The sequence below is a fragment of the Salvelinus namaycush genome, chromosome 25 (assembly GCF_016432855.1).
Source record: "Salvelinus namaycush isolate Seneca chromosome 25, SaNama_1.0, whole genome shotgun sequence".
NCBI lineage: Eukaryota > Metazoa > Chordata > Actinopteri > Salmoniformes > Salmonidae > Salvelinus > Salvelinus namaycush.
In genome coordinates, this window is record NC_052331.1 from 18,123,994 (window position 1) to 18,145,781 (window position 21,788).

A 21,788-nucleotide genomic window follows, 5' to 3' on the forward strand; every position below is an offset into this window, starting at 1 on the left:
GGTGATGTCTGGCCCACATGGCTAATGTTTACTGCTAATTGCAACGTTGAAGACTACATTCTACAACCGAGCAACGATTCTTTTGGACAAAGGACAACTTTCCCAAGATTGATGGAAGCACATCAAAAAGTACTATTTACTATTTAACTATTTATGCTGTTAATTCGTTGTTCTGTTGAAAAATGTAAAATGCATAATCCGCCATTAATTTCCGTGCGGTCTCGCTTTAACGCACGCTGTATGTCGTAGTAACGTTAATTTTAAAAATGTGACACAGCGATTGCATTAAGAACTAATGTATCTTTCATTTGCTGTCCAACCTGTATTTTTTAGTCAAGTTTATGATTAGTTATCGATTAGAATAGGTGCCTCTCCCAAGATTTCTCCCGACATTTTGTTGGCAGCTTGGCTACTTTTCTCATTGTATAACCACGATTTGTGCCGCTAAATATGCACATTTTCGAACAAACTCTATATGTATTGTGTAATATGATGTTATAGGACTGTCATCTGAAGAATTCTGAGCAGGTCAGTGAAAAAATTAATATCTTTTGCTGGGTTATACGTTATCGCTATTTTTGGCTTGAATCAATGCTGTTGTGTGGTTTGCTATTGTGGTAAGCTAATATAATGCTATATTGTGTTTTCGCTGTAAAACACTTAAAAAATCTGAAATATTGGCTGGATTCACAAGATCTTTGTCTTTCATTTGCTGTACGCTGTGTATTTTTCAGAAATGTTTTATGATGAGTATTTAGGTAATTCACGTTGCTCTCTGTAGTTATTCTAGTCGCTTTGGTGAGAGTTGTGATGGTGGCTGCAATGGTAAACTATGATTTATACCTGAAATATGCACATTTTTCTAACAAAACATATGCTATACAATAAATATGTTATCAGACTGTCATCTGATGAAGTTGTTTCTTGGTTAGTGGCTATTTATATCTTTATTTGGTCGAATTTGTGATAGCTACCTATGCAGGAAAAAAATGGTGGAGTAAAAAAAGTGGTGTCTTTTGCTAACGTGGTTAGCTAATAGATTTACATATTGTGTCTTCCCTGTAAAACATTTTAAAAATCAGAAATGATGGCTGGATTCACAAGATGTGTATCTTTCATCTGGTGTCTTGGACTTGTGATTTAATGATATTTAGATGCTAGTATTTACTTGTGACGCTATGCTAGGCTATGCTAGTCAGCTTTTTTTACTGATGGGGGTGCTCCCGGATCCGGGATTGGGAGGAATTAGAGGTTAACTTCTGGGTTACCTACCTCGGTGGACCACAGGGCACAGTTGAGGTGCACCCACACGTCCAGGTCCAGGTTGAGGAGTCGAGCAGGGCCATCGGTGACCCCGTCCCCCAGCTGGTGACAGAAGCAGCAGCGGCGCTGGTCCCTGAGACTGGCCCCGGGGCGGAGAGACGCTCCCAGCTTCCTCAGCAGCTCGTCTATCTGGTTCTCGTCAGGGAGCTGGGAGCTTCCTCTTGGCACCACCACCTGCACTGTCCACTTCCTCCAGCGGAGACCCTTGTGTCTCTTCCCCTGGTGCCAGCCCTCCTGGTGAGCCCTGGGGCCCCGCGCCTTCAGTTTCACAGTCACTTTGATGGTGTCTGACTTGGCATCTGTCTTAGGGGTCTTAGGGGTGTCACTGGCTGGGGGGAAGGGAATGGGTGGGGTAGAGGGAGGGGACTGCTTGGGCTGGAGCTGAGCCAGACAGTGGACATCCAGAGAGGACATGTTGTTGCTGTACTGGTGGTGGGCTTTAGACAGGCTCTCTTTCTGGTCTGAGTCTGGAGACAGGAGGGCCACCGAGTCCTGCAGAAGACATGAATGACAATAATTTAATGTCCTGCAGCAAATAATAAAAGTTTACCATTTATATTTGACACACCGGTAGAAAAACTGAATACAACAAGTACTGTATACGGATTACCTACACAGGTCAAGAAAGTCAAAAATAAATTGCCTCTGGGAATCAATAGAAACACAAACCTTAGTATCTGTAGTATTTCTGGCCTGTGAGGAGGAAGAGGAGGAGGTGGAGGCAGAGTAGAGGAGGAAGCAGCTGTGGCTGCAGAATACCAAGTTCCCCTCGGAACGCAACAGACCTTCCTGTTGCTGAAGAGAAGAAAGGCATGTCAGGAGATGGAGTGAGGAAGAGAGAATGAGATAATAATAATACATTATATTTATCCACTCTTCAGGGACACAAAGCTACTTTACAATTGTAGAAAGAAAGGGATAGTTTGGGATTTTGGCAATGAAACCCTTTATCTAGCCTACTTCCCCAGCGTCAGATGAACTTGTGGATATCATTTTTATGTATCTGCGTCTAGTATGAAGGAAATTAGACGTAGTTTCACGAGCAATTGTTATCTTGCATTAGCACAGTGAATGGAAGTCAACAGGAACAACTAGCACGCTAGCCAATACCATAAACTTCCAGTCATTCAGTTAACACTAGTTAGCAATTACGCTAACGCAAGTTAGCAACTTCCTTCAAACTGAACGCAGAGATATAAAAATGGTATCTATGAGTTTATCTGACTGAGGAAGTAGATAAAGGACCTCATTGCCAAAATCCAGAACTATTCCTTTAAGCTCATAATCAAAGTGAGACATCAAAGGTCAAATCAATTCCTATACATAAACCATTATCGATACTAAAAGGGGTTATTAATTCTTGCCCATACCATACCAAATAGCTCCAATATTCAGATGAATCAGGGTTTAACCATTTGTGAACTACCCAGACTGCAGTCTAAGGGCATGCTACCGCTTAACCCACTAATTGCACTGAGATAGATTTCACTACAATTGGGTGGGGGGGGGGGGGGGGGGGGATTAGCATAATTAGATGCTCTACAGTACGTGTGTGTATGGACATAATGTTCTTGGATGTGTGTGTGTGTGTGTGTGTGTATGCATTCATGCTTGTGTGTGTGTGTGTGTGTGTGTGTGTGTGTGTGTGTGTGTGTGTGTGTGTGTACGCCTAAGGGCATAATGTGGATTAATCTACCGTTTGAAGTGAGGTCTGAGCCTCTAGTCATGGCTTGTCTGTGCTCTCCTGCCCCCTGGGGGGGAACAGACTAACGCAACAGTAATCCATGGCTGACTGGTGGAGAGGAGAGCTTTTACTGGGTTGGCTGGTTGGCCAAGAAGATAGTTAACCAATTCATAGAGATCATAGCTTGGTTGGGTAAGATCCAACAAGGTAATTGATCAAATTATCTATTTTGACAGATCATGTGGACCATTAGATTGATATAGAGATGATTATCTGATGTGGATTGCCACAAGATTGCTGTTTCTATGTATCGCAATAGACAACCGTCTTTGCAACGTATGGAGTTCAGCGTGATAAACACGTAGCACAACTTGACCACATGAAAGCGCTGGCCGTACGTTACCTGTTTGTGCACTGGAAGGTCTTTGATGGACTTGCAGACTCCATTTCCCAGCACCACCACCTTGCAGTGACAGCACCACTGGGGCTTGGAGCCTGGGCTGCCGGGGGCTTTCTGATGAGTGCCTCTGACTGCAGCTGGACCTGACGCACAGCAACAGTACTCAAATAAGACACAGCTCCTACAACAGTAGATGCTTGAACAGGCCAGCGCAGCACAGCATGGCTTAGCTCAGCTCTATTATACTGAATAAAAACATAAAACGCAACATGCAACAATTTCAAAGATTTTACTGGGTTACAGTTCATATGAGGAAATCATTCAGTTGAAATAAATGAATTAGGCCCTAATCTATAGATATCACATGACTGGGAATACAGATATGCATATGTTGGTCACATATACCTTAAAAACAAATGGGCTATGGATCTGTTCACGGTATTTCTTTGCATTCAAATTGCCATCGATAAAATGTAATTGTGCTGCTTGTCCGTAGCTTATGCTTGCCCATACCATAATCCCACCACCACCTTGGGGCACTCTGTTCACAACTTTGACATTGGCAAACTGCTCACCCACACAACGCCATGCACGTGGTCTGCGGTTGTGAGGCCGGTTGGACGTATTGCCAAATTCTCTAAAACGAAGTTGGAGGCAGCTTATGGTAGAGAAATAAACATTACATTCTCTGGCAACAGCTCTGGTGGACATTCCTGTAGTCAGCATGCCAATTGCACACTCCCTCAAAACACAATGCCACAGAGGTCTCAAGTTAAGTGACAAAACTGCACATTTTAGTGGCCTTTTATTGCCCACAGCACAAGGTGCACCTGTGTAATGATCACGCTGTTGAATCAGCTTCTTGATATGCCACACCTGTCAGGTGGATGGATTATCTTGGCAAAGGAGAAATGCTCACGAACAGGGATGTAATTTGTGTTCAAAATTTGAAAGAAATAAACTTTTTGCGCTTATGGAACATTTCAGGGATATTTTGTTGCATTTATATATTTGTTTCTCTTACTGCACAAAAGGAATAGGTTTATTACGTCAAATAAATGAGGGGCGGTCTTGTTTTGGACAAGCTTTTTACATTTTAAGCGCCTGATTTTTTACAAACATTTTAGAAGGCAGCTCGTCACAACATTTGAGAAGGCAGCTCGTCACAACATTTGAGAAGGCAGCTCGTCACAACATTTGAGAAGGCAGCTCGTCACAACATTTGAGAAGGCAGCTCGTCACAACATTTGAGAAGGCAGCTCGTCACAACATTTGAGAAGGCAGCTCGTCACAACATTTGAGAAGGCAGCTCGTCACAACATTTGAGAAGGCAGGTCGTCACAACATTTGAGAAGGCAGCTCGTCACAACATTTGAGAAGGCAGCTCGTCACAACATTTGAGAAGGCAGCTCGTCACAACATTTGAGAAGGCAGCTCGTCACAACATTTGAGAAGGCAGCTCGTCACAACATTTGAGAAGGCAGCTCGTCACAACATTTGAGAAGGCAGCTCGTCATAACAGTTTAGAAGGCAGCTCGTCATAACATTTGAGAAGGCAGCTCGTCACAACATTTGAGAAGGCAGCTCGTCACAACAGCTTAGAAGGCAGCTCGTCATAACATTTGAGAAGGCAGCTCGTCACAACAGCTTAGAAGGCAGCTCGTCACAACAGCTTAGAAGGCAGCTCGTCATAACATTTGAGAAGGCAGCTCGTCACAACAGCTTAGAAGGCAGCTCGTCATAACATTTGAGAAGGCAGCTCGTCACAACAGCTTAGAAGGCAGCTCGTCACAACAGCTTAGAAGGCAGCTCGTCATAACATTTGAGAAGGCAGCTCGTCACAACAGCTTAGAAGGCAGCTCGTCACAACATTTGAGAAGGCAGCTCGTCACAACATTTGAGAAGGCAGCTCGTCACAACATTTGAGAAGGCAGCTCGTCATAACATTTGAGAAGGCAGCTCGTCATAACATTTGAGAAGGCAGCTCGTCATAACATTTGAGAAGGCAGCTCGTCATACTTTATGACCTTAGGTGGGCATGATGCTAATTGTCTTAGATGAACCACACAATTGGTCAGGAGATAAACAGCTCCTAATTATAAGACTGCCAAGACAATTAACACCAGGGGTGTCCACTCTCCTGTTCATCTGGCTGTTTGTGGTCTATGGCTCTAGGCAAACTGACCACATTCATTATGCCTGTGTTCTGACACTTTGACAGCAGCGCTAAGCAGGTGTGTGTGTGTGTGTACGCGCACCAGTGAGGTCGGTGCCCAAGAAGGATGATTAGTAAATTTTATTAGCTTTGCGGATCGTTGTGTGAGATCAACATGGACAGCCTTCAATTCCTGGTGGGCCAGACACACACAGCCTTTAGGCTGCAGACAGAAGGATAATGATGCACTGGACGAAGAAACGGACCGTTTGTAAATATTGTTAAAAGAGGCTAAGTATGCCGATGGACGATGAGTGGGAAAACAATTAGATAGAGATGGATTTGTTGTCTTGTGCACCTCTAGGTGCAGTGACGTCGTGCTTAAAAAACGATATTATATTATTCATATCAGAAAAATAAGTCTAAAAAACAAACAAACTGGTCTGGATGGACATGAATTCCGTCAGTGTCTCATTTCAAGACGAGCGCACAAGAGCAGCAACATCTCCCCTGTTATGTCAGTATTTGGACAAAGGGGCGATAAGGTGCAGGGATGTAGCCCAGTCACTCACCTGGTCCGTCAGAATGGAAGCGGATGTGCTGCTGCGGATGTCCCTGCTGCTGTTGCATCATCATCCCCTGCTGTGGTCCTCCACCTCCCCGGGACCTAATGAGCTGGCCTGGGGCTCCTTGAGGGTGCGGGCCCCCCATGTCCCCAGCACCACCACGGCCCGGGTATATCATTGGGGCGCCTGGCCGCCGGTGCTCAAGATCTCCCTGGGGGCCCCCCCTCAGGCCGCTGAGCATGGCCAGGGGCCCCCTATCTGGGCCAGGGGGGCTGCTGACCTCATAGCTGCTGGGGATCTTCACACACAGCAGATCTGAGATGGCTGCTACCACACCAGTAACGTTCTGGGAGGGGGGAAAACAATGTCGTAAAAATGTATGTAACGGCTATTGCCACTCAAAAGCCAATGGCAGAAATGGAGAGCAGTGCATGACTCACGGACAAAGAATTGGCTTCAGCTTCTACAATTAAGCATGGTGAGATTTGAATCCTAACATATCTAAACAGTAGTGAAAGGACTGAGGTGCATTTGAGAGGAAAAAAGGGGAATAAAACTACTCCACGAACTACATTGTTCAAGCGCTTAAATAAAAATAAAAGGATCTAAACCATTTCCCCCATGGTGACATTCTCTGAGAGCAGGAGGAAGTGAAGCCAACAGAACCCTCACCTCTGCGGCAGCTGGTCTCAGGGTGATGGCTACAGACACCAGGCCTGGCTTAGTGTCGTTAGATGCTGGGCCAAAATGGGAGCCGAAGAACATCCCAGAAGGCTCCGTCTTGAGCTCAGTCTTCAGCCTAACCTCTAACCCTACAGGAAAAGTAATAGACACACCCGGGAAAATATTTTAAAGGATATTTCATTAATACTTAGTCCTGCCATTGATACTGTAAAGCAGTTTGTGACAAAGTAATGTAAACAGGGCTTTATAAATAACCTGATTGATGATGGAGTACGTATAGTAGTTAGAAAGGCACATCTCTCTGTTTACAGTTTATTTCCAGTTTAAACAAATGACCAACATGTTACCTTTCCCCCAGGGTGCTGGGAGCATGGGGAGGACGGGGGAGAGACAGGGGGACCGAGGCTCCTGCTTCACCAATGACAGGTTTGGGTAGCGGCTGATCTCCATGCCAACCACACTTTCAGGAGACGAAGACGGGACGAAACTGTCTGGTGTGTCCCGATCCTTACAATGCTCTTGTCCCAGCCTGTTGCTGTGACAGAGAGGGAGGGGGTTGAGATACAAATTTGTTAGGATTTACACAAAAATCATTGCATTCACAATTCTATATTGTCTTCATCAGGATTTCCTAAACTGAGAACATTGTGAAGAGATTGTTTGAGTCTGAAAGCTTGTATGGTATATCTACAGCCTAGTCGGAATACCCAGATAAAGGAAAGTGCATGTTTTTTGACAAATAGCCTATTTTCACAAAAATATCATTGCATTAACAACTGAAATTGTCTTGAGGCTTCCATAAGGTGAGAACATTGTGTAGAAATTGTTGTGGAATCTGTGAAAGCTTGTATCGCATACAAGTTCCACAGCTTTAGTCTGAGTACCCAGATAGAGGGTAATGCATGTTTTTAGATACATACCAGTATACAATGTGTCTACTGTCTATGAAGTGCTATTCAATTGAATTTTTGTTGTCCCAGTAGGGAAAATAATTTTGTGGCCAAGTATTTACAGAATATACTCTACTCACAATGACAAGTTTATAAGGTAATATGGCATCTTTAAGACTGATGTAAAGCATGCAACCATAACCAAAGACATCACTTCTAATTTCTTTGTTCTGGGGAGCAGAGGCCTTCCTTACCTGAGTTCCTCCTGGTTGTTGTGAGGGGGCGTGGGGAGGGAGGCAGGCACATCCACAGTTTTAGGTCCCTGAGCGATGGCCCGGGCCAGCAGGTCCTCCTCGGTCCTGAATGGGACATGGAGCGGCTTGGGGACCAGACCTTTAGAAACTTGAAGAGGAACATATGAATGAGACATTCAGATTGGTCCTAACCATAGAAATAGAATCCCTTGACATGAATGTAAATGTTTGTTCTAGGAGTTAGGCTTTATGTCTACGGGAATGTCTGCTCTAGGAATGCTTTGTCTAGGGTCCTAACAGCATGACACTATATATGAACAACACAGGAATATGCCATTAAACCCTAGTCACCCCTGACCCCTGTCCCAGTACTCACCCATAGCAGCAGCTTTGCTGGCCAGTTCTTCTGTAGTGGCAAAGCCATTGATCATCTTCTGTCGGTTCACAGGTGGAGGAGTCGGAGGAAGGGAAGCCGGCGGGGTGGGGGGGTTGCTCAGATTGTTCTGCTTTGAATAAATAACCCAAGGAATACATGTCACCATACTACAACAGGGAGGGATCTGGCATATGGCAGAGTGGTCTCGTGCTACCACAAATCACTGCTTCAAAAAGGCACCAAAGTCATCCTTCAACTTCATATTAATAAAACCTGTGCCTGGGGCTGGTCTAGTGGGTAGTGCCACCGCCTTTAGCACATGCAGTACATGTTTACGTAGGATCACTCCATCTCCCCTTAGCTCATTCAAAGTCCAGTTGAATATAAAAACAAGAAGAGAGTGGTATTTTAAATTAAGATGAAGATTTAACTTTGGTTGGTAGGCTTGGGTGGTATCCAGACTGTCATATCGACCTTGTGCCATACTGGGATATTCTGTAATACCGGCGCTGTTTTCAAACCCCACTGATACTCTGTAATCGGAAGGTTAGCGATGCTAACAAGTACATGTAAAATCCCATAGAGAATGCTAATGAGCACACTGAACATTTTGTACAGTTTATGACCTAAAGTATACAAGTAACTCAAAAATGCTATTCATAGTTCGCTGCACGCTCAAAACAAATATTAGCCAGCAAGGCTCTTGAGCCAGGAGGGGATTCAATGCTGTTACCAAGAGAATGCTTAATTTTGGAAGAAGCTAGCTAACCACTTAGTCAGATAGCTAATTAGTTACTAAATTAGCAAACGAAATGCACAAATGCAGAGCATTTAGCACATTTTAGACAATTAACTTAATTGTTATCAGATATCTAGCTGGCAAACATTTAGTTGTGGACTCCATACTATAATTAGATCACCTGGTGCATGCTGCACAAGAGTGAGAGACTCAAGGCTCCGATCTCTAGTTGTCTGCTTGTAAACAAACACCACATGACATGTGACTGGGGACTACCGTAAGCTTCATAATAATGTAACAGGTGACATGAGGAATGCAATGTTCTTTATCGCCTAATATATTGCACAAGTTGACTGCAGGTATTTACTTAAAAAGTAGCTACAAATGTAATAGTTTCAACAGTATTGAAAAAACATCCAGTGGCTTTTTCCAAATACCCCAGTATATAGTATATAGGGTATACCGCCTACGCCTAGTGGTTGGAGCTGAGGCCTCACCTTGTAGGCTAGCTGGGAATAGTAGTCGGAGACTCCGTCCAGAGCGGCGCTACCGAAGGTCCCAGACAGATGGTTCTCCCCGTTGAGCTGGCCACTGCCATAGGGGGCGAAGTGGGCAAAGTTCACACCTATCAGGGGCTCTATGAGGGGCAGAAGGGACAGCTGCTGTAGGAGGAAAAAGAGAGAGGAATAGAAAGAGGAGAAAAAGGGAAGAGGAAGAGACATGAGGTGTAACTATTTATTTACTTAATCCTTACTTTACACAGTTTGCGTTCAGTAGAGCACACTGTAGCTAAACTTCTTGAAACAAAAAATGAAAGTTTTATATTTTTTATTGGATCACATTTTTATTTGTTTTGTTATTTTACCAGGTAAGTTGACTGAGAACACATTCTCATTTACAGCAACGACCTGGGGAATAGTTACAGGGGAGAGGAGGGGGATGAATGAGTCAATTGTAAACTGGGGATTATTAGGTGACCATGATGGTTTGAGGGCCAGATTGGGAATTTAGCCAGGACACCGGGGTTAACACCCCTACTCTTACGATAAGTGCCATGGGATCTTTAATGACCTCAGAGTCAGGACACCCGTTTAACATCCCGTCCGAAAGACGACACCCTACACAGGGCAGTGCCCTGGGGCATTGGGATATTTTTTAGACCAGAGGAAAGAGTGCCTCCTACTGGTCCTCCAACACCACTTCCAGCAGCATCTGGTCTCCCATCCAGGGACTGACCAGGACCAACCCTGCTTAGCTTCAGAAGCAAGCCAGCAGTGGTATGCATCCAGATAGTCCCTCCCTGTTTCAGTTTTTTTTCTTTTCTGTTTGACACCTAATAAACACAAAACATTTTCATTTACAGCAACAACCTGGGGAAGACTTTTAGCCAGGGGAAAGGAGAGGGGTTGAATGAGCTAATGATGATTATAGTCGCGACAATAGTTGGGATTGGTTGAATTTTAAAGTTTAAATTCATATCTCCCTACCATCATATCTAAGCAAATATTACATTAATGTCGATGAAACTTTGCAAATCAACTTGACTGGAGGTACACAACACACTCCCTGCCTCTCGTCATGATCCATTCAGAGAACCACATTGGATTTATAACATGGTCCCTAGCATTAGGAAAAAAATGTAATGTCTTGCTGCGACCTAACTCAAGATCTAGGCGTTGGATAAAAACGAGACTACAGGGACCATAAAATGACCATTAGACTAGCCCATTCTGTACTGTTTTTGGCTAGCCCATGTCTACTTTGCAGCGGTAGGCAACCTTCCCCCTGACAACCAATGTACACTACTGGTGAAAGGTTTTAGAAAATCTACTCATTCAAGAATTGTTCTTTCTTTTTATGCTTTTCTACATTTTAGAATAATAGTGGAGACATCAATACCATTAAATAACACATATGAAATCATGTAGTAACCAAAAAAGTGTTAAATCAAAATCTATTCTTCAAATAACCACCCTTTAACTTAATGGCAGCTTTGCACACTCTAGGCATTCTCTCAACCAGCTTCATGAGTGTGCCTTCTTAAAAGTTAATTTGTGGAATATCTTTCCTTCTTAATGCGTTTGAGCCAATCAGTTGTGTTGTGACAAGGTAGAAGATAGAGCTATCTTATTCTATCTATCTATGGCAAGAACAGCTCAAATAAACAAAGAGAAACAACAGTCCATCATTACTTTAAGACATGAAGGTCATTCAATATGGAACATTTCAAGTTTCTTCAAGTGCAGTCGCAAAAACCATCAAGCGCTATGATGAAACTGGCTCTTACGAGGACCGCCACAGGAATGGAAGACCCAGAGTTACCTCTGCTGCAGTGGATAAGTTCATTAGAGTTACCAGCCTCAGAAATTGCAGCAAAAAATAAATGCTTCACAGAGTTCAAGTAACAGACACATCTCAACATCAACTGTTCAGAAGAGACTGTGTGAATCAGTCCTTCATGGTCGAATTGCTACAAAGAAACCACTACTAAAGGACACCAATAAGAAGAAGAGACTGCTTGGGCCAAGACACAAGAGCAATGGACATTAGAACGGTGCAAATTTGTACTTGTCTGGAGTCCAAATTTGATATTTTTGGTCCCAACCGCCGTGTCTTGTGAGACGCTGTGTGGGTAAATGGATGATCCCTGCATGTGTATTTCCCACCGTAAAGCATGGAGGAGGAGGTGTTATGATGTGGGGGTTCTTTGCTGGTTACACTGTCTGTGATTTATTTAGAATTCAAGGCACACTTAACCAGCATGGCTACAACAGCATTCTGCAGCGATACGCCATCCCATCTTGTTTGGGCTTAATGGGACTTGTTTGTTTTTCAACAGGACAATGACTCAACACACCTCCAGGCTGTGTAAGGGCTATTTGACCAAGAAGGAGAGTGATGGAGTGTTGCATCAGATGTCCTGGCCTCCACAATCCCCCAACCTCAACCAAATTGAGATGGTTTGGGATGAGTCGGACCGGCAGAGTGAAGGAAAAGCAGCCAACACATGCTCAGCATATGTGGGAACTCCTTCAAGACTGTTGGAAAAGCATTCCAGGTGAAGCTGGTTGAGAGAATGCCAAGCGGGTGCAAAGCTGTCATCAAGGCAAAGGGCGGCAAAGTTGTGGCAAAATGGTTTAAGGACAACGAAGTCAAGGTACTGGAGTGGCCATCACAAAGCCCTGACCTCAATCCTATAGAAAAATGTGTTGTCAGAACTGAAAAAGCGTGTGCGAGCAATGAGAACTACAAACCTGGCTCAGTTACACCAGCTCTGTCAGGAGGAATGGGCCAAAATTCACCCAATTTATTGTGGGAAGCTTGTGGAAGGCTACCTGAAACATTTGACCCAAGTCAAACAATTTAAAAGCAATGCTCCCAAATACTAATTGAGCGTATGTAAACTTCTGACCCACTGGGAATGTGATGAAAGAAATAAAAGCTGAAATAAATCATTCTCTCTACTATTATTCTGACATTTCACATTCTTAAAATAAAGTGGTGATCCTAACTGACCTAAGACAGATCATTTTTACTAGGATTAAATGTCAGGAATTGTGAAAAAGGTGGGTAAGGTGTATGTAAACTTCCGACTTCAACTGTAGGTGTCCTTCCTAACTCAGTTGGCGGAGAGGAAGGAAACCAGTCAGGGATTTCACCATGAGGCTAATGGTGACTTTAAAACAGTTAGAGTTTAATGGCTGTGAAAGGATAAAACTGAGGATGGATCAACATTAGTTACTCCACAATGCTAACCTAAATGACAGAGTGAAAGAAGCCTGTACATAATAAAAAATATTCCAAAACATGCATCCTGTTTGCAATAAGGCACTAAAGTAAATCTGCCAAAAATGTGGCAAAGAAATTAACTTTATCTCCTGAATACAAAGCGTTATGCTTGGGGCAAATCCAACAACACCTCACAGAGTACCACTTTTCACACATCATGTTATGGGTATGATTGTAATCGGCAAGGACTAGGGAGATTTTTAGGATAAAAATTAATGGATTAGAGCTAAGCACAGGCAAAATCCTAGAGTAAAACCTGGTTCAGTCTGCTTTCCAACAGACAATGGGAGACAAATTCACCTTTGAGCAGGACAATAACCTAAAACACAAAGCCAAATATTCCAAGATGACTTTGAATGTGCCTGAGTGGCCTAGTTACAGTTTCGACTCAAATCGTCTTGAAAATCTATGACAAGACTTGAAAATGGCTTTCTAGTAATGATGAACAACTAACTTGACAGAGCTTGAAGAAATTAAAAAAGAATAACGTGCAAATATTGTACAATCCAGGTTTGCAAAGCTCTTAGAGATGTACACAGAAAGACTCACAGTTAGAATCACCTTTGGCAGCGATTACAACATGTAATGACTCAGGGTTGTGAATACTTATGTAAATTAGATATCTGTATTATTCCATTTTCAATAAATTGGCAATAATGTCTAAAAACATGTCTTCACTTCTTCATTATGGGGTATTGTGTGTAGATAGGTAAAAAATTATAATAATAGATTTCATACATTTTAATGTCAGGCTGCAACAACAAAATGTGGAATAAGTCAAGGAGTATGAATACTTTATGAAGGCACTGTCTGTGAAGTGAGAGGAATGTTCTAGTGGTGTAAAACTCCCTGCAAAATTCCATAATTACCTCAGATATATGAACACAAATAGCACCACTCCAATTAACATGCCTGCGGTATTACTCACATTTTCAACTCTGCTGTGGTGGCTATGTGTTTAGTTGAAGTCTGTGTGTAATTTGTACTTGTTTATGGTTTACAGTGATTATCGGGTATTTCTAATTGAAGTGTGTTTTGAAAGCCTAGATTTCCATTAAATTCATTTTCTACAATTATTCTTCCCACATGGGAATAAAACTGACAGCAATTACTTACCAAAATGACAGTAATTTAACTTTGACAAAGCACCGAGTAAATTGTAACTCTAAAGAGCTGGTTGACTGTTTTATAATAACCTTTGGTAAGAAGAACATTATAATTTATGTCTCATTTATCAATGAGATGCACACAGTATGGTGTAGCAGCACCCAGTATTCAACGACAATTTGTTTCAATGAACATCATTTTCTACATTTCATATATGGTTCTATGCCATCAAAATGTGGATAGCAGTATGCAAATCAAACTGTGTAGTTTCTATTCCATTTAACTACAGCCATTTATGAAGACATTATATGATCAGACTTAATGAATGAACAGCACCATGGGGGGGGGGCATAATTTGCTAGTCCATAATCACTATATATACACAAAAGTATGTGGACACCCCTTCAAATTAGTGGACTCTGCTATTTCAGCCACACCCATTGCTGACAGGTGTATAAAATCAAGCGCACAGCCATGCAATCTCCATAGACAAACATTGGCAGTAGAATGGCCATACTGAAGAGCTCAGTGACTTTCAATGTGGCACCGTCATAGGAGGCCACCTTTCCAACAAGTCAGTTTGTCAAATTTCTGCCCTGCAAGAGCTGCCCAGGTCAACTGTAAGTACTGTTATTATGAAGTGGAAAAGTCTAGGAGCAACAACGGCTCAGCCACAAGCTCACAGAACGGGACCGTTGTGACCCCACCGGGTTGAGTCTGAGGTTGGTTTTCTATGGGGATCTGCTGGGGCATCTGGGGAGGCATCTGCTGGGGCATCTGGGAGGGCTGCTGAGCTGGGTTTCCCATGGGAATCTGAGGGGGTATATTGGGGCCACCAATGGGCATGGGAGCTCCAGGATGCCAGTCTGGTTGGTTGGTTATCGGCATGTGTTGTGGAGGGGCGTTCGGCTGGCCTGTGATGTAGAAATCATCTGTCCTTGGGTGCAACACTCATTACGAGTTCCAAACTGCCTCTGGAAAGGAACGTCAGCACAACAACTGTTTGTCGGGAGTTTTATTAAATGGGTTTCCATGGCCAAGCAGCCGCACACAAACCTAAGATCACCATGTACAATGCCAAGTGTCGGCTGGAGTGGTGTAAAGCTCGCCACCATTGGACTCTGGAGCAGTGGAATCGCATTCTCTGGAGTGATGAATCATGTTTCACCATCTGGCAGCCCGACAGACTAATCTGGGTTTGGCGGATGCCAGGAGTACGCTACCTACCCCAACACTAGTGCCAACTGTCAAGTTTGGTGGAGGAGGAATAACGGTCTGGGGCTGTTTGTCATAGTTCGGGCTACAGCATACAATGACATTCTAGACGATTCTGTGCTTCCAACTTTGTGGCAACAGTTTGGGGAAGGCCCTTTCCTGTTTCAGCATGACAATGCCCCCTTACACAAAGCAAGGTCCAAAAATAAATGCTTTGTCGAGATCAGTGTGGAAGAACTTGACTGGCCTGCACAGAGCCCTGACCTCAAACCCATCGAACATCTTTGGGATGAATTGGAACGCCGATTGCGAGCAATGCATAATCGTCCAACATCAGGGCCCAACCTCACTAATGCTTGTGGCTGAATGGAAGCAAGTCCCCGCAGCAATGTTCCAACATCTAGTGGAAAGCCTTCCCAGAAGAGTGGAGGCTGTTATAGCAGCAAAGGGGGGCATAACTCCATATTAATGCCCATGATTTTGGAATGAGATGTTCAACAAGCAGGTGTCCACATACTTTTGGTCATGTAGTGTATTTGGCTATGATACATGTAATGGTATCAGCATACACACACCAGGGGCACCGTCCTATCCTATCTGTAATTAGTTAGCTCTGTGGTCAATGTATCACAGCACTGCTAAAGATTGAGTAGTGTAAAGAACTATCTCTGAAGGGAGAATTCACCTCCCCTCAATGCGAGATACATGTGAGTACATGTAGCCTTTCTGCATGCTGAATGTGGCCTACCGGTGTTAGAAGTAGTCTATACTCTGAAGTGTGTTTAGAGAATCAACAGTGCTCCTTTTACTATTTCATCATTGGCTTCTTCTCTGTCGCAGACTACATACTCCCTAGTGTTATGTGATGTTTAGGTATATCCCCTACCTGTTTTAGCTGGGTCATTAGTGCATCTGTGCTACAGTGTACCAGTTGCTTCTCCTCCCCCTCTTTCTTCCTCTTCCTGTAGCGAGAGGCGGGCCTCTCCCCTCCCTTGGGGGTCCTCTTGTTCCTGCCTTTCTTTTTCTCCTGTCCTGCTAGCAGCGGTCCTGGGAACTCTGGCAGGCCAGACATCTGTCCGTCTGAATACGCCTGGGAGAAGGTAGATAAAGATGACTTTATTGTCCATTTAACAGAGGAACTGATAAGACAGCAGTGTCGCTCTCATGACCAAGCACAACAATATCTATAAAAATAAATAAACATGACATCAAGAAGGATGATAACCGTCAATAAATAAATAGTCAAATGTCAACTCTTAAGCCTTTTGGGTATGTCTGAGTGTTTTCAAAAAACATTTAAACAATCATGACTCAGCCTAAAATACTGCGTCCTACTATGACTCACAGCAGTTTGTCGCAGGCAGCGAGAGACACGACCCATTTGACTGATTCACTGAGCCTGCTTGGCTTGGCTGTGACTCACACTGGCTGCTCATCTACCTACATAGCAAGCTAGCGATCACTGACTCAATGGAGGCTGGTCGAGGGAGAAATCGGAGGACAGGCTCACTGTAATGAATGGAAAGGAACTGTTCCATTCAATCCATCCCAGCTGTTGCAATTTAGCCTCCACCAGCCTCCACTGCCGTGCCTTATCTGCCAGACAGAGTGAGACTCACCCCATTGCTGTCCATGGAGCTCTGCCTCAGCAGCAGGGCCTTGCAGTCCGTAGCCACCTCCTCCTCCTCCTCAAACCTCAGGCTCTCGTCTGTCCGTTGGTGGGGAAGCCCTGGTCCATTAAGAGGTGTCTGCTTGTTCTTCAACAGGTGTTTGAGGAGCTCGTTATTACCCCCAGACTCCCCCTTGGCTCCCCCACCGTGCGAGGGGCTCTGTGCTGCAGGTCCACCCTCCTCCTTTACTATGCCCATCCCTGAGCACATGTCGGATGAGGCGCACTCGGTGCTCTCAGTCTGCTCCAGCTTGATGTTGCTGAGGATGCGCTCCTGCTCCAGAGCCTGGGCCCTGGCGACATCTGATGGGAGGCTGCTCATCCCTCCAGGCTGCCCACCACCACCCACCCCCAAACCTTCTCCAGAGAGCTGCCTTTCCAGCTCAGAGTGGCTGTGGGTAGAGGTGGAGGAGCCCAGTAAGGGGGACCTGGAGAGGTCCTGGTCCCCGAAGAGGTGGGCGTTGTTCCTGGTGGGTGTGGAGGATGTGTCCGACCGGCAGGGTGTCAGAGGGGCTGTGAGGTCAGAGTGCGGCGTGGACGGGGTTTTAACGGAATCTGCGTCGTCGTTGTCTTTCTTCTTCTTTCTGTTCCTCTTCTTCTTCCCCTTCTCTTCCGGGATGATGTTGGAGTAGAGCTGGATCAGAGACTGACCCGAGCCGGGGAAGTTGGAAGGCAGGGGTGTGATGGAGGAGTCTCCGCCAAACGGGGGGCCTTCTCCGGGCATCTGAGGCATCATGCCTGGCCCACTGAACCTCCTGGGTTTGGGTGGACCCTGGGAGAAGTTAGCTCCCTGTAGACCCATGGTATCAGGCCCAAAACCACCAGGCCCCATGTCCTGAGGAAGCATCCCGTTACTCATCATGGCCCTCCGGTCACCGCCTTGCATGTAGACCCCAGGAGGAGAGCCCATCCCTGACTGCATGGACTGCTGCTGGGGAAACATCGGTCCCAACTGCTGCTGCTGTTGGGGTAGTTGTAGCCTCTGTGGCTGCATGAAGTCCTGGGGCAGCTCGGCATTGAAGAACGGCATCTGTGAGATGGGCGCCATGTTCCCACCGTCGGGCCCCAGCAAGCCTTGCTGTTCCATCTCCATGCGTTGTTTCAGTGCCCGTTGGCGCTCTACCTCCTGCATCAGCTGGACCCTCTGCCTCTCCTGCTGCTCTCTCAGCCTCTCCCTGCGCTCTCTCTCCTGGAAGCCCTCGCTGAACGGGTTGTTGTCGTCAAACTTCAAACCAGAGCCCTGTGGGGTTGTGACCCCACCGGGTTGAGTCTGAGGTTGGTTTTCTATGGGGATCTGCTGGGGCATCTGGGGAGGCATCTGCTGGGGCATCTGGGAGGGCTGCTGAGCTGGGTTTCCCATGGGAATCTGAGGGGGTATATTGGGGCCACCAATGGGCATGGGAGCTCCAGGATGCCAGCCTGGTTGGTTGGTTATCGGCATGTGTTGTGGAGGGGCGTTCGGCTGGCCTGGATGTAGTGGCACCTGATGCATCATGGGGTTCATAGGTGGCTGTTGGTTCATCGGAGGCCCGCTTGGTACCTTGCAACCAGGAACACCCTGCATTGGTGGCATCCCTGGCACAGTCGCTGGCATCACAGTGGGAGGCATGCCACTGCCACCCTGCTGCTGCTGCTTCACTTGATACTCCTCGATCAGTTCGGCGTGCTCTTTCTGCTGCTTCCGGATCTGAAAGGACAAGAACCAAACACAATTCATGAGCAATTAGGCAAACACATGACAATGCATGTCTCAAACCCCAACAAAGACAATAACAATTAAATGTTTTCATTGGCATCATTTAATGCATATTCATGATCATTATGAGGAGCCTTGAAATTATGTCTGAATAACTGAAGAAAGAATCAACATTTTTGACAAGGGGCTCAAAACATAGCTCTCCAAGCAAGGGCAGTTTGAGAGTTGAACTGAGAGCATAGTGCAAGGGTGAGAGGAAGTGCTGATGGAAAAAGGTGAAAGAAAGAGTGCCCTCAGCAGCATTTACCTGCTCCAGCTGTTTCTGGACTACACTCTGCTGCTCTGTGACATGTTTGAGCTGCTCTGCGTCCTCCTCAGCAAACTCCCTCCCAGCCTTCTTGGCTGTGCGCTGCTTGGCGCACAGGGCCTTCTTGGCCTTCCTGTGGGCTCCGATCTTCTCCTCCAGAAACTTCTGCTGCATCTGGAGCAGCTGCTGGGTCTCCTGGAGCCACTCCTCGTACTGAGCCTTCTGAGCATTATCTGAGGGAGAGATAACAGATAGTGAGTTTAATGACATATTTTGAACAGCATTTCTTAAAAACACCCTATGGGCTAAGCCAAAAAAATATCTTAGGGGAGACAGAATTTTATTTTATGCCATTATTATTGAACTTTGACTCGTAAATCAAAAGATGAATTTACTGACAATTTGAAATGGAACTTACTGACAAAATCTGATCCAAAACTCGGAGGGTTGGGCCTTGCCACCGCGGGTGTCAGCTTGCCATCCTGGTTTTGAAAGAGACAAACAAATTGTTGTTATAATTTGTGTTTCCTAGTATGGTTTGTGTATGAAAGATGACTTGAGAGAACTGATTTGGTGATAAGCGGTTCAGTTACCTGTCCAACGGCCTGTGGAGGAGCAGAGGCGCTTTCAGGACACGGTGCTGCAGCACCAGGTGGAAACCTGTTCATGACCATCGGTGTCATTCCCATGTTGTTTTGAACCATGACTTTGTTGATGCCTTTCAGAGCGACCATCTTTGCTTTCATAATAGGGTCAGTGATTGCGTCAAAATCTGCAGACAAAAAAAGATGTGCGGTCAGCAACTTGCCCATTACTAAAGACAAATGTCCTCAATGATTTATTTTATAGACAAATTACTCTATGCATACCACTTATATTCATACTATTTATTTCTCATACAAAATGTGAAGGTAAATAACTTGTTTGAACTGGAATAAAAGCATTTAGCCTGAATGAAAAACATCTAGTTACCGATGTTGGGGAAGAAGGAGTCACTGGAGGAGCGTTGTCGGATCATGGCCTGCATCTGCCTCTGCTGCTGCTGCTCCTGCCTCTCCTGGTCCAGCAGGTCCTGTAGGAGGAGGGGCTGCTCCTCCAGCAGCAGGGGTCTGTGCCCCCCTGGCCCCACCTGGCCCAACGTCTGGACCAACAGGGCCTGCTGAGCTGGGGTCAACCCACTCTGGTCTATCTCAAAGGTAGACATGGATGTTTCTACTTCTCCTTCTCCCCTGCTAGTGGGATCCATGGTTTGGGAGTTGTTCTGAGCATCTTGGTTTGGCTGTGCCATAGAGTTACCACTGCCTTGATTGTCAGAGGAGGAGTCCTCTGGCTGCTGCTTGATTAGTAAGCTAGAGAGGACTGGGGTGGAGTCAGAGAGCACTCCTGATTGGTTGTTAGTGTTTCCGTCTGCTTGCTGGTCCGTCCTGCCATTGGACGTCTGGGACAGGTTGTCTCCGTCTACCATTTTGATCTTCTGCTTCGAGGGCAGAGAGGAAGCGGCGCTTTGTGTACAGCTCACTTCCTGTTTGACGTCAGCTGACGAGGAATACTTCTCGGCCGTTCCCTCTGACTTCCCCATTCCAGATGTTAAATTAGAGAAGGAAGATGCAGCACCACCACAGCTAGAGTGGAAGTTCCTCTTCTCAGACAAAGCCTTCTGGAAGTCTGAGGCATCACTGTGGTCTTCCATGGGGTCACTAAGCTCCAACTCCTCGTTGAACATGTCCTTCTTGATATCGTTCAGGTCAGGGTCGGTGTACGCGATGATGTCGAACTTCCCTGATGTCAGGAAGTCATCCAGGTGCAAATCATTGGTCTCCAGGTCCAGGTCTTTGCCGTCTTCTTCTTCCGGATCCAGGTTTAGGTTGTCCAGATCGGCATCGACCAGGTCCTTTACCTCCACGTCTTCCAGGTCTTTGACAGCCGATTCGACGGTGTCCAGTTTCTCCTCCACTCCATCGTGGTTGTTAGCCATGGAGACTCCCTGATCATCAGTGTGTCCAACAGATGGCCCTGGCGTCATCATGGAAGAAGCTGACATACTCTGGGACTCGTTCGAAGCTGGCTGGCTCATGGACCTCATCAGCTGGGCTTGCCTGGGCATGGTGCCCCCTTGCATCTGAGCCTGCTGCTGCTGGTGGAGGTTCTCCATGCTAGAGGACAGCTGGCTCTGGCCAACCTGCTGGTTCACCATGGAATCCATCATCATCCTGGGGCCATCTTGGTTCATACCTGGAGGGAACCTGAACTCAGGCCCTCCCATGAAACCAGGAGGCCTTTGGGGCTGGAGGTTGGGATCCATGTTGGGACATTGATCCATAGCGTTGGGACCGAAGGGGAGGCGAAGTCTGCTGTCAGGGGCTCTGTGTCTCAGCTCGATGAAAGGCTGACCCATGATGTTGTGCTGCTGCATTGGCAGGCCGCGAGGAGGGAAATGCTGTGGCAGCCCCAAAGGGTTGGGGTTGCCCCCCACGGACTTGGCCATGTCCACGGACAGAGAGCGTCTCATCCCCGGGTGGATGTCCTGCATGGGGTGGGGGCCTCTGAGGAAGAACTCCTGTCCTCCGTGAGGTCCCGGCCCACCAGGTGGAAATGCAAACCTGAGAGATAGAAAATAAACATATTTTAATACATATTCCTGTGCTGAATTTTCTCAGACATTCTCCACATTCAATCTAGAGAGACTAATTTTGTTTTCTCTTAGATTACAAATTTCATGAGTCATATAAAAGATAGTCTTATTTATTGTCCCCCACGACTGTGGATCGGTCTCCGTCCATATCTCCGACAGCACTGGGACAATTTTGACAAAACTTGGGTGAATGACTTGTCTTGCCATAGAGATCCAGCATTTACAAAATGACACTGATTGGCGCAAGGCGGAAGCTATAGTAATGAACTGAAATGTAATTACACGCGATATCTCAATTGGCG

At 45.6% G+C, this 21,788-nt stretch overlaps 1 protein-coding gene across 1 annotated transcript in view; it reads right to left on the bottom strand.

The window, feature by feature from the left end:
* The window catches only part of LOC120019822 (histone-lysine N-methyltransferase 2C-like), a 129,689-nt gene that overhangs the window by 21,173 nt on the left and 86,728 nt on the right, over positions 1 to 21,788 (bottom strand). Inside the window, exons 35-49 of the mRNA XM_038963235.1 lie at positions 19,827 to 21,454; positions 19,448 to 19,626; positions 19,273 to 19,336; positions 18,855 to 19,087; positions 16,802 to 18,538; positions 16,069 to 16,272; positions 9,569 to 9,733; positions 8,333 to 8,462; positions 7,957 to 8,104; positions 7,160 to 7,347; positions 6,801 to 6,940; positions 6,135 to 6,474; positions 3,411 to 3,550; positions 1,993 to 2,118; positions 1,273 to 1,815 (exon numbers count right to left, since the gene is read on the bottom strand). Coding sequence (XP_038819163.1) covers positions 1,273 to 1,815; positions 1,993 to 2,118; positions 3,411 to 3,550; positions 6,135 to 6,474; positions 6,801 to 6,940; positions 7,160 to 7,347; positions 7,957 to 8,104; positions 8,333 to 8,462; positions 9,569 to 9,733; positions 16,069 to 16,272; positions 16,802 to 18,538; positions 18,855 to 19,087; positions 19,273 to 19,336; positions 19,448 to 19,626; positions 19,827 to 21,454 — 5,965 coding nt within the window. The remainder of the gene's footprint in view (positions 1 to 1,272; positions 1,816 to 1,992; positions 2,119 to 3,410; positions 3,551 to 6,134; positions 6,475 to 6,800; positions 6,941 to 7,159; positions 7,348 to 7,956; positions 8,105 to 8,332; positions 8,463 to 9,568; positions 9,734 to 16,068; positions 16,273 to 16,801; positions 18,539 to 18,854; positions 19,088 to 19,272; positions 19,337 to 19,447; positions 19,627 to 19,826; positions 21,455 to 21,788) is intronic.